The sequence below is a fragment of the Mercurialis annua genome, linkage group LG5 (assembly GCF_937616625.2).
Source record: "Mercurialis annua linkage group LG5, ddMerAnnu1.2, whole genome shotgun sequence".
NCBI classification, from domain to species: Eukaryota; Viridiplantae; Streptophyta; class Magnoliopsida; order Malpighiales; family Euphorbiaceae; genus Mercurialis; species Mercurialis annua.
This window is the reverse complement of record NC_065574.1, coordinates 46,998,949-47,014,145: the sequence shown is the minus strand read 5'-3', so window position 1 is coordinate 47,014,145 and position 15,197 is coordinate 46,998,949. Positions and strand designations below refer to the sequence as shown.

At 33.2% G+C, this 15,197-nt stretch overlaps 3 protein-coding genes across 4 annotated transcripts; 2 read left to right on the top strand and 1 right to left on the bottom strand.

The window, feature by feature from the left end:
* Positions 1-4,920: 4,920 nt before the first annotated feature.
* Positions 4,921-6,990, bottom strand: LOC126680076 (protein NONRESPONDING TO OXYLIPINS 2, mitochondrial). 2 transcript variants are annotated; one of them, XM_050375126.2, is made up of 3 exons: positions 6,811-6,990; positions 6,550-6,668; positions 4,921-5,409 (listed from the first exon to the last, which is right to left on the bottom strand). In XM_050375126.2, exons 1-3 carry the CDS (start codon positions 6,936-6,938, stop codon positions 5,390-5,392), a joined length of 267 nt encoding a protein of 88 aa, XP_050231083.1. In that variant the 5' UTR covers positions 6,939-6,990; the 3' UTR covers positions 4,921-5,389. The 2 variants fall into 2 exon arrangements, with proteins under 2 accessions (XP_050231083.1, XP_050231082.1); XM_050375125.2 differs by lacking the exon at positions 4,921-5,409 and adding an exon at positions 6,190-6,338 and having other exon boundaries at positions 6,811-6,989.
* Positions 6,991-8,166: 1,176 nt separating this feature from the next.
* Positions 8,167-11,839, top strand: LOC126683489 (uncharacterized). Its single transcript, XM_056105910.1, has 8 exons — positions 8,167-8,237; positions 8,322-8,393; positions 8,456-8,513; positions 8,615-8,755; positions 8,801-8,820; positions 9,015-9,861; positions 9,958-10,704; positions 11,279-11,839. Exons 1-8 carry the CDS (start codon positions 8,167-8,169, stop codon positions 11,837-11,839), a joined length of 2,517 nt encoding a protein of 838 aa, XP_055961885.1.
* Positions 11,840-12,334: 495 nt separating this feature from the next.
* LOC126683406 (uncharacterized) lies at positions 12,335-15,197 on the top strand. Its single transcript, XM_050379283.2, has 8 exons — positions 12,335-12,505; positions 12,856-12,925; positions 13,300-13,353; positions 13,454-13,545; positions 13,638-13,751; positions 14,420-14,487; positions 14,587-14,698; positions 14,786-15,197. The coding sequence occupies exons 1-8, from the start codon at positions 12,452-12,454 to the stop codon at positions 14,879-14,881; spliced, it is 660 nt and encodes a 219-aa protein (XP_050235240.1). The 5' UTR covers positions 12,335-12,451; the 3' UTR covers positions 14,882-15,197.

The window sequence follows — 15,197 nt, the reverse complement described above, 5'->3', positions numbered from 1 at the left end:
ATATAAATAATGTCTCTTTAATTATTTAATAAATGTTTCATACATCTCTATTTTAAAGCGAAATATTTATAGTGATTTTAAGTTTGGTACGGGTTTTAGATTAACCAATTCTATTTCTTAACGCCGGTCTCAACTCAAAATTTCAGGTTGTGGCATTTATGTTTTTCCACGGTTTTTTTTTTTCAACTTGCACAAAAATCAATTCTTGAAAATTGCCGCTTTAATAAAACTACTATTTTGATAAACTAAGTGCAACTTGCTAGATTAGAATATTTGTTTCTAGGCTTTTAGACTTCTTAAACTTTTTAGAGTTTTCATATTGATGAGCTTTTCGAATATTTGATTTTTTTTAATTTCAGTACAAACATAAAAATAATGAAAACACTTGTCACAAACAAACAAGCCGCACAAACAGTAGTTACATAAGAATAAAATTCATACTTTTAGAGATCTTGAAAAATTATGTGATTATTTAGACTTATACGAATCTAAATAGATTTAATAGATCTACGGATATCATTTATTATTATCTCTATCATTTGTAGCATATATTAGATTTACAGGGTAGAGAAACATACTATAATTATTATACAAATGCTATTTAATCTTTTCAGAATGTTCGAGAGATATGGTGATTATTTAAAATTGTACAAATTTAAACGCCTTTGCCTGATTTCTAGATGTCTTTTATTATAATATTCATCATAGATTACATTTAGAGTAGAGAAACATATAATAATTATTATATAAATGCTATTTTGTGTTCAATAGTGAAAAGAAAAATGAAAAATGGTTTAATAGTTTAGTTAGAAAGATAATAAACTTCATCTTATTAATTTACACCAATATCTCAGTTGGAAAGTGTTCAAATTTTTAAAAGAACACTAATGCCAAAAGAAGTTAATATTTATAAGTCTGCAACGTACAATGTATATTTTTGAAACCAATAAAATTGACACTTTTCATGAAACTGTTATGAATAAAAGACCACAAAAAAAGCATGCAATGATCCTGTAAATGTAAAATATCATATAAAATGTCAAAAAATCATGCAATAACTCTCCAAATATAGTCCTATTATCTCTTACCTATAATGATATAAAAAAAATATTTAAGTAGGCTCCGTCTATCAAATTATCTATGGATTAACTTATCATATTATGACATATCATTAAAATAGTGGTACTATCGTAATTTTATTTATTAATTTTTTACACATTTGAATAAAAAATTATAATACTGCTACTATTTTAATAACGTGTGATAATTATAATAGACTTAGTTCACAGATGTCGTGGTGGACGTAGTCTACCTATAAATTTATCTGATATAAAATACGGTTGCCTGCAGAGACAAATTTACATTTGGGCAAAGGAGGTCTGGACCCCCTTGATTCAATTTTTTTAAAAAAATTACACTGTATGCTATAAAAATTTAAAATAATTACTAAAATACTGTAACATCATTTTATTTACAATTATAGTTTTGCATTTTACAAGTATATTACCACTAGGTTTTTATTACTATTTTACCAACATTATACATACCCTAAACACAAAAAATATAATTCTTATTCTTTTCTTTTAAAAATACTACAATTATAACTTTTTCATCTTACAAATATACTACCACTAAGTTTTTAATTACTATTTTACAAGCATTATAAATACCCTAAACACATGAAAAATATAAGGGTTAATTACATATAAAATCACCACCTTTAAACGAAATTGCAAAAATAACACGACCTTTAAAACGTGGCAATTCAGGGCACCACCTTTCATTTCTTTTCAAAAACAACATGGGCACATTTTTAGTGGTGTTTTTGCTGACGTGGCATGACACGTGGCACTCCCATTGGGTGTCCAAGTCAGCAAAATTTTATCTAAAAACGTGCTCATGTTATTTTTGAAAAGAAATGAAAGGTGATGCCCTGAATTGACACGTTTTAAAGGTTGTGTTATTTTTGAAAATTCGTGTAAAGGTGGTGATTTTATATGTAATTAACCCAAAATATAATTCTTATTCTTTTCTTTTTTTTCATTTTTTTATGGAATATCAAAAAAAATCACAAACTTTACATATCTTTTCATTTTAATCACGCATTTTAAATTTTGTCATTTTCATACACGAACTATCACTTTTTTTTCAAATTCATATACATTGCTGAAGTGTCACAACTCCATTGGTGTAATTTGCTTAGGTGGAAGTCATTTTACACCAATGAATGAGTGTCACCTCATTGTCATGTATGAATTTGAAAAAAAAAAAGGTAATTCGTATATGAAAATGACAAAATTTAAAATGTGTGATTAAAATGAAAAAACATGTAAAATTTGTAATTTTTTTAACATTAACTCTTTTCTTATTAGATTTTGTTTACCTCTGTTTCATATTCTATACTCATTAATAGAGAACTCAGGTATTTTTTCCAACCAGCCAGAGGATTACGCCAAGGTGACCCACTTTCACCTATGCTTTTTGTTCTTTGTACGGAGGGATTCTCACATTTGATTAAGAAAGAAATCTCAAGACGCCATCTAGCAGGCATCAGACTTAACCGGTAGTGCCTGGTCATGAGCCATCTTTTGTTTGCTGACAATTCACTGATTTTTGCTCAAATAAATCCCACAACCTCTGCTGCCATTAGAAGAATTATCAACATGTATGGAACTGCAAGTGGACATATTATCAACTTATCCAAGTCCTCAGTTTGCTTCAGTTAAAATACAAGTGAGTTAGTGATACAAAATATGCTGAACACTCTTAACATTTCTCTGATGAAAGCAGAAGATAAATACTTAGGACTTCCTGGACAGTTCTATAGATAAAAAAAATATTACTTTTGCAGGCTTTCTAATGACTCTTCAGAATAAACTAAGTGGATGGAAGGAAAAGTTCTTGTCACAAGGTGGCAAGGAGATTCTTATCAAATCAGTCCTTATGACAATTCCGGTATATGCCATGATGTGCTTCATGCTTCCTAAGTCCCTCTGCTCCCGTATTAACAGCCTCATTTCTCAATTTTGGTGGAGTAAGCATGGAGAAGAAAGACGTCTGGCGTGGGTGGCTTGGTCCAAAATAAAAGCAAGTGGAAAGGGGTCTTGGAATCAGGAATCTAGAAGCCTTTAATTTAGCGCTCTTAGCAAAACAAAGCTCGCGTATCCTTCATAACCAGGACAGTATCTTGTACCACATCCTGAAGTGATCCTTTGTTCATTCTTTTTCATTCTCATGCAAAATCAAAGATCAACCACTCAGGTCTTTTCTGTGGATGCTCCAAAAGTTTTAAATAAATTAGAACTTTCTTAAAGTATGTTAAGACCCTTTCTTTTAGTGACATTAATACACACGGAAGAAAGACAATTTATAGATAAGCAAGAACTCCTGGATAGAGTTCTAAGTCTTTTCTTTTTGTAAATCTATTGTCATATCTACAGAAAAGCATGAAGGAAAGGGGGAGCACTACCGTATAGGTATATGGGCCTTTAATGCGTCTAAAAATACTCTTAGACACTTTTTATGTCAAGTTTTTCCTTAGTGGTCCGATGGAGGTATTGATATAAATGTTCACAAAGGTTGGAGTTCAATCTGTAATTACGTAGTTAAAAAAGATCCAACTCTGTTGGTTTAGGGGTCATATAATCTTTCCCAGAAAAAATATTATCTATACTTCTATACTATATATAAAAGTACGGATGGGGGGGGGGGGGAGGGGGGACAGGCAAATTTACTGAATAATCCTTTTCAGTTTATTACCAAATAATGGTTTTATAGTCATTAACTAATTACTTATTTAATTAATCACTATTATAATTAAAATCCTAATTAGAATAGGTAGCTAAATTATCTCCAATTTAGTTTTTAGTATGTAAAAAATAACTAAATTGTCTCCAAATTAGTAGGAATGCCTATCTTTTAGTTTGATTGAACTATAAAATTAAAATACTGTATTTGGTCAATATATTATTATTTAAATTTCTATCTTATTATTTTTGAAGATATTATTAATAAAATTAAATAAATTATTTAATTATGGTTATTATAAACCGAAAGAAGAATAAATTCAGTATGGAAAAAAAAATTAATAACTGCACATATTATATTTATTTTTACAAAAATTCTTAACTAATTTAATATTAATTATAAATAAAAAAATTAATATAATTATAATAAAATTACTAATATGTACATTGACGAGTTACGTTACGAGCCACGTGCATAGCACGTAATGCGAAACTAGTTATAAATAAATTATAAAGAATACTCGCTGGAACTCGTAGAGGAAGTCGTGATTTATTGAATAATCCTTTTCAGTTTACTATTAAATAAATATTTTATAATCATTAAGTAATTAGCTATTTAATTAATCACTATTATAATTAAGTTCTAATTAGAATAGGTAGTTAAATTATCTCCAATTTAGTTTTTAATATGTAAAAAATAACTAAATTGTTTCCAAATTAGTAGAAATACCTATCTTTTAGTTTGATTGAACTACAAAATTAAAATACTTTATTTGATCAATATAATATTATTTAAATTTCTATTTTATTATTTTTAAAGATATTAGTATTAAAAATTTAGGTTAATTATTTAATTATGGTTATTATAAAACTAAAAGAAGAATAAACTCAATATGAAAAAAAAAATTAATAACCGAATATATTATATTTACTTTTACAAATTTTTTTAACTAATTTATTATTAATTATAATTAAAAATTGATATAATTATAATAAATTTATTAATATATTCATTGACGAGTTACGTTACGAGCCACGTGCATAGCACGTAATGCGAAACTAGTTAAATATAAATTATTGGACGCGTTGGGTCGAATTCGACCGTTGCCACTTAACTCCTAGATATTGTATTCGTTTACCTTCCTAATAGATGCAAAGGTGCAAAACAAATAAATTTGCTAATAAACCTGCAACTCCTTGACATTAAGAAAGATCTTCGACCTCAAATTAACATGTGACATGCTATAACAGAATGGTGATGTTAGTGAATATCAGTTACAAAAGATCGTCCCCATCAAAATGGATGATAATGTGTTTAATAACCAATGTTTTCCTCTGGCCCGAACGGCGTAAAAGTGTAGTTCCTCGTAGTGCTGAGATGCCGTTTGAAGGTTTTTCACGAATCAAACTAAATAACTATAGAAAATGAAAATTAAGCAAAAGTAGCAAACTCCATCAACAAACCCAGTTGTAGTCGATACAGTGTCCACTTAATACCAACAATTGATCATGATAAAGAGTGGGGAGATGACTTGTGCCAAGCAAATAATGAAATGAAGGACAAAGAGGATGAAGAACTGACAGAGGGGATGAAAAACTGCACGGAAGCAAAGCTAATTTTGGCTGAAATGGCGAAGAACTTGTCACCGAGGAACTGCAAAATCTAGGAAATCCCAAAGTATAAGACATGGAAGGCAATTAGTAACTGAAGGAGCTATTAAAAAATAAAGTCGGGTCACAAAACGTGAAGGTTAAAACATGTTGGAACCAAGGGGAAGTAAGCAAGACATGTAAATTAAGTGAATTTGGAGGGATAAAGACGACTACATCAACAGGAAATTGATTTGATTACCAAAAGACAAAAAAACACCCGACTTAAACAAATAGCGTTCATAAATAGAACCTTCAAGTTAGATGCTCTATTCATTATTCATTTCTTCACCAAGCCTCTAATAAATCATTGTTATTCAAAGAGCAAATTACATATATGAATTACCCGATACTCAAGCCAAAAAATCTTTCTCTAGTCACTAAGTTCAATGACTAATTTTCAAAACTCTTCCACATCCATTAATCAAAAATCTTAAACCTCCAGAATGAAACGATGTCTGGAACTAAAAGTACCAATAATCTTGCCTTTACATACAGAGTATAATTGCTACTGCATCTAAAGCAGCCGATTCATGCTCGAAACCTTAGCCAGTTAAATTGGCGAATGATACTACTCGACTACTTCTCTGTATCCCGCTAAATGTTAGGTAAAAAAAAGTAGTATTTAGAAAAACATAAAGAACCCAACATACACTAGCAACCGGAGACAACTCTATAAATCGATTCTCTCTCTTTTCACAAAATAAGAGCCGATGGACAATAACAGAGAAAAGATAACAGAACACATCAAGAAAATAATGACGGAAGCTGAGGAACAATAACAAAGAAGAAGGAAGATAACAGCACATTTCATTTAAAAATTTAATAATTTCTATGCTGAAAATTACAACGAAAACAAATACAGCACTTCAAAAAGGACTTATTTTCCTTAAAAACATCCGACATAGATCCGCAGGCTGTGTCACAATGTGGTTGCAAACCCTATTCCATGTAGTAAAGAAATTAAGTCAGAAGTTGACCAAAAACACATAAACAGAAACTCATCTAATAGTTCAATTTTGCTCAAACTCACACAAAAATGTCCGTTTTTCATTTTGGACCTATCGTAGAATACGTTCCGCTACCGGATTACGAATAATGACCAGCAGAACTGAACACTAAAAAGTAAGTGACGAAAAGAAAAGGAAATCACCTTGAGAAAGCCAGCTCCAGCAAGAGGTATCGACGGCAATGCTGGATTTGAGCCGAGCATTGGCTATGGCACTGTGTAACGGCATCAACGAATCCACGCTTCCTAAAGACGATAAAACCCTACCAAAACCAGAACAAAAATAATAATCGATAAGGTTTCGTTTGGAATTGATTCAAACAAACAATTGCATTATGTAATCAGTACAAAAACAACAATAAAAACATTAAATATTAAATTTGAAATTGATAATTACAGGTGTACCTTGAAGCGTTAGAGATGGCTCGTGTTGATGGCGAAGAGATTGATTTTGCGGTAGTAAAGGTTCTTGATCGAGTCGCTGCTATGGACCTTGATCCCGCCATTAAAGCAGATCTGCAAAACGACGCCATTTTAGTGTGTTTACTTGCAGGGTAAAGAAGAGAGGAGGATACTGAAAGAAAGAAGTACCCTAAACAAAAACATTGCTTAAACCCTATGGTTCAGGGAAAACGACATCGTCGCATAATGTCGTATGACGCGAAATAGCAAAAACGCAACGTTTCAAAGGAAGGAAATTAGTAGGCATAGACCGGTTAATCGGTTAGTGAGCATTATTTATAAACCGGTCCATGCTTTTATAGTTTTTAAACACTTAAAATTTAAAACAAACAATTATTTTGAATAGTTTGAATTATCGAATTCAAAGTTTAAATATACAACCATAAAAAAATAATAAATTTCAAATATAGTGTAATAAATTCTATTTTATTTAATTTTCTTTAATAAATAAGAATATTAAATAAAAAAATTTTGAATCGGTTAATCAGTTAACTATATACTATGACTTTAAATTCTAAACATAAATCATTTACTATAAATTTAAAAATATAACATCTAAATGTAAATACTTGGACCGATTAAATATATTTTTTGATTTGATTTTTCAATTTCAGCTCGGTTAATCGGTTCGGTTGAATCTTTTGCCCACCCCTAAAGAAATAATATGCCGACTCAACCAGTGCAGAGCGAGTAAAAATAATCTCGCCCAGAAGAAAATTAAATATTCTTATTTATCAAAAGGCCTAATTACTTAAAAAAAAACCCCACCTTGAAACATTTGTTCGTTTATACCCTGACCTAGGAAAAAATTCATTTGTACCCTTTTTTTGATTGGCCTAATTACATAAAAAAAAACCCCACCTTTCACTTTGTTTTCGTTTATACCCTGACCTAGGAAAAAAGTCTTATATACCCATGACCTTGTCTATAAATTTCGTCTGTACCCCCAAACTGAAACAGCACGCGCATTCGACCAGCGTGGCAGCCATGTCAGCAAAAACGTTTAAATGCACCGTTTTGGTCTCTGACGCACCAAAAAACTGACCAAACCATGGTTACTTATGTGGCAAATAATGAAACGGTGCGTTTTATCATTTTAAACATATTACCCATCTGCCTTAGCCAAAAATCAAAACCCTAAAACTCTTCCTTTCCCTGAAACCTTAAACGATTTTTCCTTCATCCCTGAAACCGTAAAACTCTTTATTTTCTGCACTTGTTCATCACCTCAAACAACATCACCTCAAACGACGATGACGACAGAGAAGACTGTGTTTTGAGAAGCGTTCTGAATCTGTAATGGGTAAAGGAAAAGGAAAAGTAGATCCATCTGGGAGACGAAGTACAACAGAATGGCCCGACAATTTCAGGTAAGAGTTTAATCGTTTTTGTTTCATTTAATTTGGGGTTGTATGGTTTTATTGTTGTTTTTGTTTGATAAATTGTGATTTTAGGGTTTTTTATGTCGAATTAAAGCAGTTAGATTTTAGGGTTTCTTATTTCGATTTTAGGGTTCTAATTTTAGGGTTTGTTATTTCGATTTTAGGGTTTCTTATTTCGATTTTAGGGTTTGTTATTTCGATTTCAGGGTTTTTGATTTTGGTTTTAGGGTTTCTGATTTTGATTTTAGGGTTTCTAATTTAACTGTTAGTTTCATTTACAATTTTTATTACTGTAAATGGGTGTAAATGTATGTTATTTTGATAATGTCTGCTGTTAGGGTTTCTGTAAATTGCTGCAATTTTAGGGATTTTGTAAAATTGTGGTTTTAGGGTTTCATGTGAAATGTACAATTTGGGGTTTTATGGTTTATTTTTCTGCTTTGGTAAATTACTGTTTAGGGCTCTTTATTTCAATTAACATGAACTTCTTTGAGATTGTAGCTTACGTAATCACGTTATATTGAATTCTTTGAACTTCATTGTGATTGTAGCTTACCCAATTACTGAATCTGTTTTGATAAATTGCGGGTTTTACTGAATTTATCGAACTTTCTGCATTATGAACTTGTTACCTGTTGGTGTTATGTATTATAAACTTGTTGATAGCTGAGTTAGTCTACTATAGTTGTATTGGTTGGTGCTAGTATGGCTGTATAGGTAGTAGTATGTGTTGTTTGTTGATGTGATTGTTATTTGCCTTGGCAGGCCACCATGTCAGGTTTGGGTCGATGTGGAGATGTCGGGGACACGATACCTTACCGTTACCGGTGGGAAGACACTAAAAGAGTATTGGTATCAGGACGAGAATCTTACGATGAGCGACATAGCACAAAGGGTTAATGAAATGGGGTACCCAGAAATCAGTCGAATCGGGTACTACAAACCGAGTGGTGATTGGAATAAGGTTACACTAGTGAAGGATGATAACAGTCTTAGAAATATGTTCAGCGAAGGGTACAATTTTGGATATGTACAAATGTTTATAGAGTTTAAGAAGGCAATTGCAGAGTTTGAAAATTACGATCGAGGTGAAAGTGTTTTGGATGCAATAAGGAGCTATGAGGCTGAGAAGGAAGCTGATGTGGGTATTGGAAATGCAGCCATTGAGAAGGAAGGTCCAGTGGCCACTGAAAATGAAGCAGTTGACAATACAGCCATTGAAATGGGGAATGATAATGCACATGATGAGTCTGACAGCACATATGTATGTGGAAGCAAAGAAGACAGTGATGATGTAAGTGTTAGCGAAGGTGGGAGTGACTTTGATGATGAGTACACAAGTGCTAGGGAACAAAAGAAAAATTTAAGAACTAAAGAAGTTGATGGCATTAATGGGTTGGGGTTGGATGCCATGCTTAAAGCTCCCGGAGGTGTTGCCAGTGTTAACAGAAAGTATTGGGAAGGAGGGGCAGTTGGGAATTTGGATGCCCATGCTGGGGTTGAAGAGTCTGACGCCGGAAGTGCATATGCGGATAGTGAAGACGAGATGCTCACGCCATCTAGCAGCGATGGCGATAATTTGGAAATCAAAAAGAGAAAGCGACGAACCAAAGTTTTTTATAACCCAAAGTGGAACCATGAAGACTTGGAATTTGAAATGTACATGATCTTCATGAACAAGGTACAAGTGAAACATGATGTCCAGTAGTGGGCTATTTGTCATGGCCACGACATACGCTGGAAAAGGAGTGAGCGGTATAAAGTTGAAGCTAGATGCATAGCTGGTTGCTCGTGGAGATTATATGCAAGTAGGAGAAAATCATGCACCTCCTTTCGGATCACGGGGCTGCACAATGAGCACACGTGTCAGAGAGCATCAAAGAACAGACAAGCTACATCAGAGTGGGTGGCGATTGAATTTATTAAGAAGTTTAGGCGACAGCCTTCGTACAAACCGTGCTATATGCAAGGTGATTTGAAGGACAAGTACTCAGGACTAGCAGTCCCACTTTCATGCTGCTATAGAGCAAAAACTATAGGAATGATTATCATCAGAGGGTCCCTGGAAACCCATTACACCAAATTCAGAGCGTATGATGCTAAGTTGAGAAGGGTAGACCCGGAAGGGTTATTCCGGTTCCACTTTATTAATGACCCATCAACCGGCGATCCAGTTTTCCAGAGATACTACGTTGGGTTTTCAGGGTTAAGAAAAGGCTTTACGAGGGGTTGTCGGCCAGTGTTGTGTGTGGATGGATGTTTCCTCAAGACATTGGTTGTTGGTGTCCTGTTAAGTGTCGTATGGCGCGACGCGAACAACCAAATGTACCCTGTGGCGTGGGCAATCGCTGAAGCTGAAAATGAAGAAACGTGGACGTGGTTCATGGAGCTGTTGATTTCAGATCTGGGGTTTGGGGAGGGTCTCTATTTGACTCTGATCAGCGACCAACAGAAGGTATTTATCTGATTTTCTCTTTACTTGGTTAAGTATTTTGATGATATAAATAGAATTAGTTTATTTATACATAGATTGTTTATGACGATTCTGGTATGTTTCACTGTGTTTTAGCTATCTGTTCGTAGTTGCTAGAATGAATCAAATATTTGTATAGCTAGGTATAATTATATGCTCCTAAGTTCAGTTGGTTAGCTTTTTTTTTTGACATAACTTGTTAGGCTGACATAACTTAATTATATGTACCAAAAATAATTTTGATTATCTTCTATATTCTGGAAAATAGATGTTTAAGTTCATTTGTTATTTTATTCAATTTTTAATTTAAGTTTAGTTTTATTTAAGTTTAGTTTTATTAATTTGTCAATTTTTAATAGTAATAAGAGTATGGTAAAAGTCTTATTGTGCCAAATTCATTGCCTCACCATTTCCATATGCCAAATAAATTATTTGTTATTTTATTCTTGTTGTCAATTATTTATCACTATTTTACTATCTACCTGTTTGTAGTTGCCATGAAGTTGTATTTATTGAATTTGAGAACCATTAGGTGTTATCTTTTTCTTCTTAACAGGGATTAAAAAATGCAATTAGGAAAGTGGTCTCTTATGCGGAGCACCGTAATTGTGCCCGACATATATATGCGAATTGGAAGAAGAAGCACAAGGATCCGGAGCTGAAGCGACTGTTTTGGAAAGCTGTGAATTGCACAAATCTTGCAGAATTTGAGAGTGTGTTGGACATGATAAAGGCTGAAAAGACATCAGCTTACGATGATTTCATGAAGCAGTTAGAAAATATCTTTTGCAAAGCCTTTGTTAGGCCCCATTCAAAATGTGATGCGATAACGAGCAATTTGGTGGAGACCTTCAACGGTTACATTTCAAAATCGAGGCAGCTACAAGCAATCAACATGCTCGAAGACATTCAATCATCTTTGATGGAGAGGATGTCCTTGAAGTCGGAGTTGATGGATAACCATTTCGAAGCTATTTGTCCACTGGTCAGGCAGCGAATAGACAAGAATCAGGCTATGACTAGAACTTGTGAAGCAAAACTTGCAAAAGGGGCATTTCAAGTCAGTTCCGGTGAGGATCAGTATGTGGTAAACCTCAAAAACAAGACTTGCACTTAAAACGGTGCGTTTAAACGTTTTTGTTGACATGGCTGCCACGTTGGTCGAATGCGCGTGCTGTTTCAGTTTGGGGGTATAGGCGAAATTTATAGACAAGGTCATGGGTATATAAGACTTTTTTCCTAGGTCAGGGTATAAACGAAAATAAAGTGAAAGGTGGGGGGTTTTTATGTAATTAGGTCTTTTTGATTTTTCATTTTCAATTGTACCCCAAAATTTTATTTTTTGACAATTTAATTAATTAAAGGATGAAAACATTAAAAATAATTAAATAGAAGGGTTATATCATCTTTTTTCTATTTGAAAAAATAAAAATAAGTTAAAAAATGGAAGATTGTTTTAAGTTTTTTTTCTAAATAAAAACAGTTCAATTTAGTGTTCTAGAGTAGAGTTGAAAACGAAAAATCAAAAAAAGGGTACAAATGAACTTTTTTCTAGATCATGGTATAAACGAAAAAATATTATAAGGTGAGTTTTTTTTTAAGTAATTAGGCCAAATCAAAATGCCCCAATTTGATAGTTAATTTCCCTGTTCTTGGTCTACCAAAATAATCTCGCCCAGAAGAACAGAACGAAACTTTTATTCGTGTTCGTTGGCTCAGTCGGAAGCTAATGGCTGCCATCTTAGCTCGCAAGTCTCTTTACGCACTTGCCGCTCGTCGCCTTGTTAGTACTCTTTTTGCCCTAGCTTCTTATTCTCATTATTTCTCTTGCTTTGCTTTTTAGTTTTCGAATTTGTGTATCTGATTCGTAAATTTCATCCAATTTATAGTTAATTTCATGTCTCTGTGATTGCAAATGAATGTTTTGTTAATGGATTATAGGTTTCACATCATATTACTGAGAAGATTAGCTTGTAATGTTACAGATATAGATTGTAGATGTTAATCTTTATTAAATTAAAAAAATTGTTATGATAGTTTTTGTATGTTGTAATTGGCATTTTTTTATGGAAGTGATTTATGCATTGCTTCTTATCATCCTTGTTGTTTGTTTCCCATGATTTGCTTGCTCAGGCTGTGTCTGGAGAAGTTTCCAATCAATATGCACTACGATCTGGTGCACACTTTTATTCCACCAAACAAGGTACTCTTTTGATCTATTTAATTTCTGCAGTTTACCATTACAGCGTTTCTCGCTATGTAATTTAGGTTTATGATTGGTGGAGGCAGCGTTGCATAATATTTGTAAATGAAGAAATTGAAAGTTGTATTGGGAAAAGGATGATTGTAGTGTAAAAACTACTGGTAATGCTAAGGTTATTGATAATTTTGAATTGTTAGATGTTTATTATATATTTGAGAGACCACCTGTAATGAATTTGTTAGAATAAACTGTGCATATTGAGCTGTATGTCATGATATAGGTTACGTTGACAAACATTTGGAATTATCCGTGTTAATTGTATGCTTACTGACTGCATTATTTATGCTCATATATTATACTTTCGTCAACTGCAGAGGATAGAGAGAGAGCGCAGCTTGAAAAGGAGCTTTCCAAGGATTGGAGTTCTAGTAATACTCAATCTATTGAAGCATTTTGTTTATTATTAGGTTTATCCTCTGTTACTAAAAAAATTGATGATTGGTGTCTGATACTTTTGAACACTTGCAGTTTTTGAGCAAAGCATAAACACCCTATTTCTTACTGAAATGGTTCGTGGTTTGAGTTTGACCCTCAAGTACTTCTTTGAGAGAAAAGTCACCGTAAGTCTTCATAGTTTCTGTCTGGACATCTTTCATTAAGACTAAGTCAATATTGGTGCATCTAGATATAAATAATTTCGTATGTTGTGCAGATCAATTACCCATTTGAGAAGGGTCCTCTGAGCCCTCGTTTTCGTGGGGAGCATGCCCTTCGACGGTATCCAACTGGAGAGGAACGTTGCATTGCCTGCAAACTCTGTGAAGCTGTAAGAAGTTAAATTTAGTAATATCTAGATTAGATTTATTTGTCCTGATAAATTTCAGGAAGCAGAATTTGCAATCTTTTTTCAGTACTCAATAATTACACCAGGTCACAACTAAAAACTTCATTAGGGTTTGTATGACATAAAATTTTGTATAATTGCATCAAGCTGCAATATTCTTATTTTTCATATAATTCTTTTGATTAGTAATATCATTTTATTATCTGGGTCATTGCTGTATGATTTGGGAAACTTCTTTGGTAAAATTTCATTATTTTTGTTTTGCACACCTTTAATTATGAAGTTTTCGGCAAATTAACTCCATAGGCTATGTTTCATCTGTGTTCTGTACCTTTCTGTTCTCTCTCTCTCTTTAATAATTTAAGGTAGTGAAGCCCCATTCACCGCCGCATCGCATGACTAATACTGATCCCTAATGGAGCAGTATTAATCTACATGAACTAAATCTCAGTATATGCCAATCTATGTTTACTCTGTGTTTTTGCTTTGCACATGTTTCAAAACAACATTCTTAATTTGGGCACACAAAAGTGTAACTTTTTGTTTTATATGTGGCATCTAAATATTTCATGTATGATACCATCTAATATCATATTTTTCCGCACTTGCTGTATTTAGTGGCTTTGTCATGAGACTTCATTGTTTTCCAGATATGTCCTGCACAAGCCATCACAATTGAGGCTGAGGAACGTGAAGATGGAAGCCGAAGGACAACAAGGTGAAGGATTTAACTATAATGCCCTTTTGATACTCCACAGCTCATTCCTTTCCCGTGCCTCTTTGTTGCTTCTAACACACACAGGTTTTCATCCTGCAGGTATGATATTGACATGACGAAGTGCATCTACTGCGGATTATGCCAAGAGGCATGCCCTGTTGATGCAATTGTTGAGGGACCCAACTTCGAATTTGCAACCGAGACTCATGAGGTAAGCAGAGTTGCTTTAACCATTTAGCCTATTTTTGATCGTTTAATGAAATAAGTGCAAATGCTTATACTCTGATGCATATTACAGGAGCTTCTGTATGACAAAGAGAAGCTACTTGAGAATGGAGACCGTTGGGAAACAGAGATTGCAGAGAACCTGAGATCTGAGAGCCTCTACCGCTGATATCTCTTGCCAGTTGATGACCAAAATTTTCTCATGAAAAATAAAAGATCTGTATATTGGGTCTTGGAAGATTTGTATTTAAATTTTTTGTTTTTTTCAGTATAATTCAGTAATGGTTCTTGTTGAACTTGAAATTCTTGCTGCATGTAGAGACTGAAAGTGATGGCTGATGGGTATAGACTCCAAATACAAGAGTCAAATTTTCTGTGTAGAATTTCTCGTTTGATGATCACCTAGGGACAAATCATGTTTTGAACAGATTTTGTTGTAATTTGCTCTTGGACATCTTCAAATAAGACTTTACTTGATGGGCTAA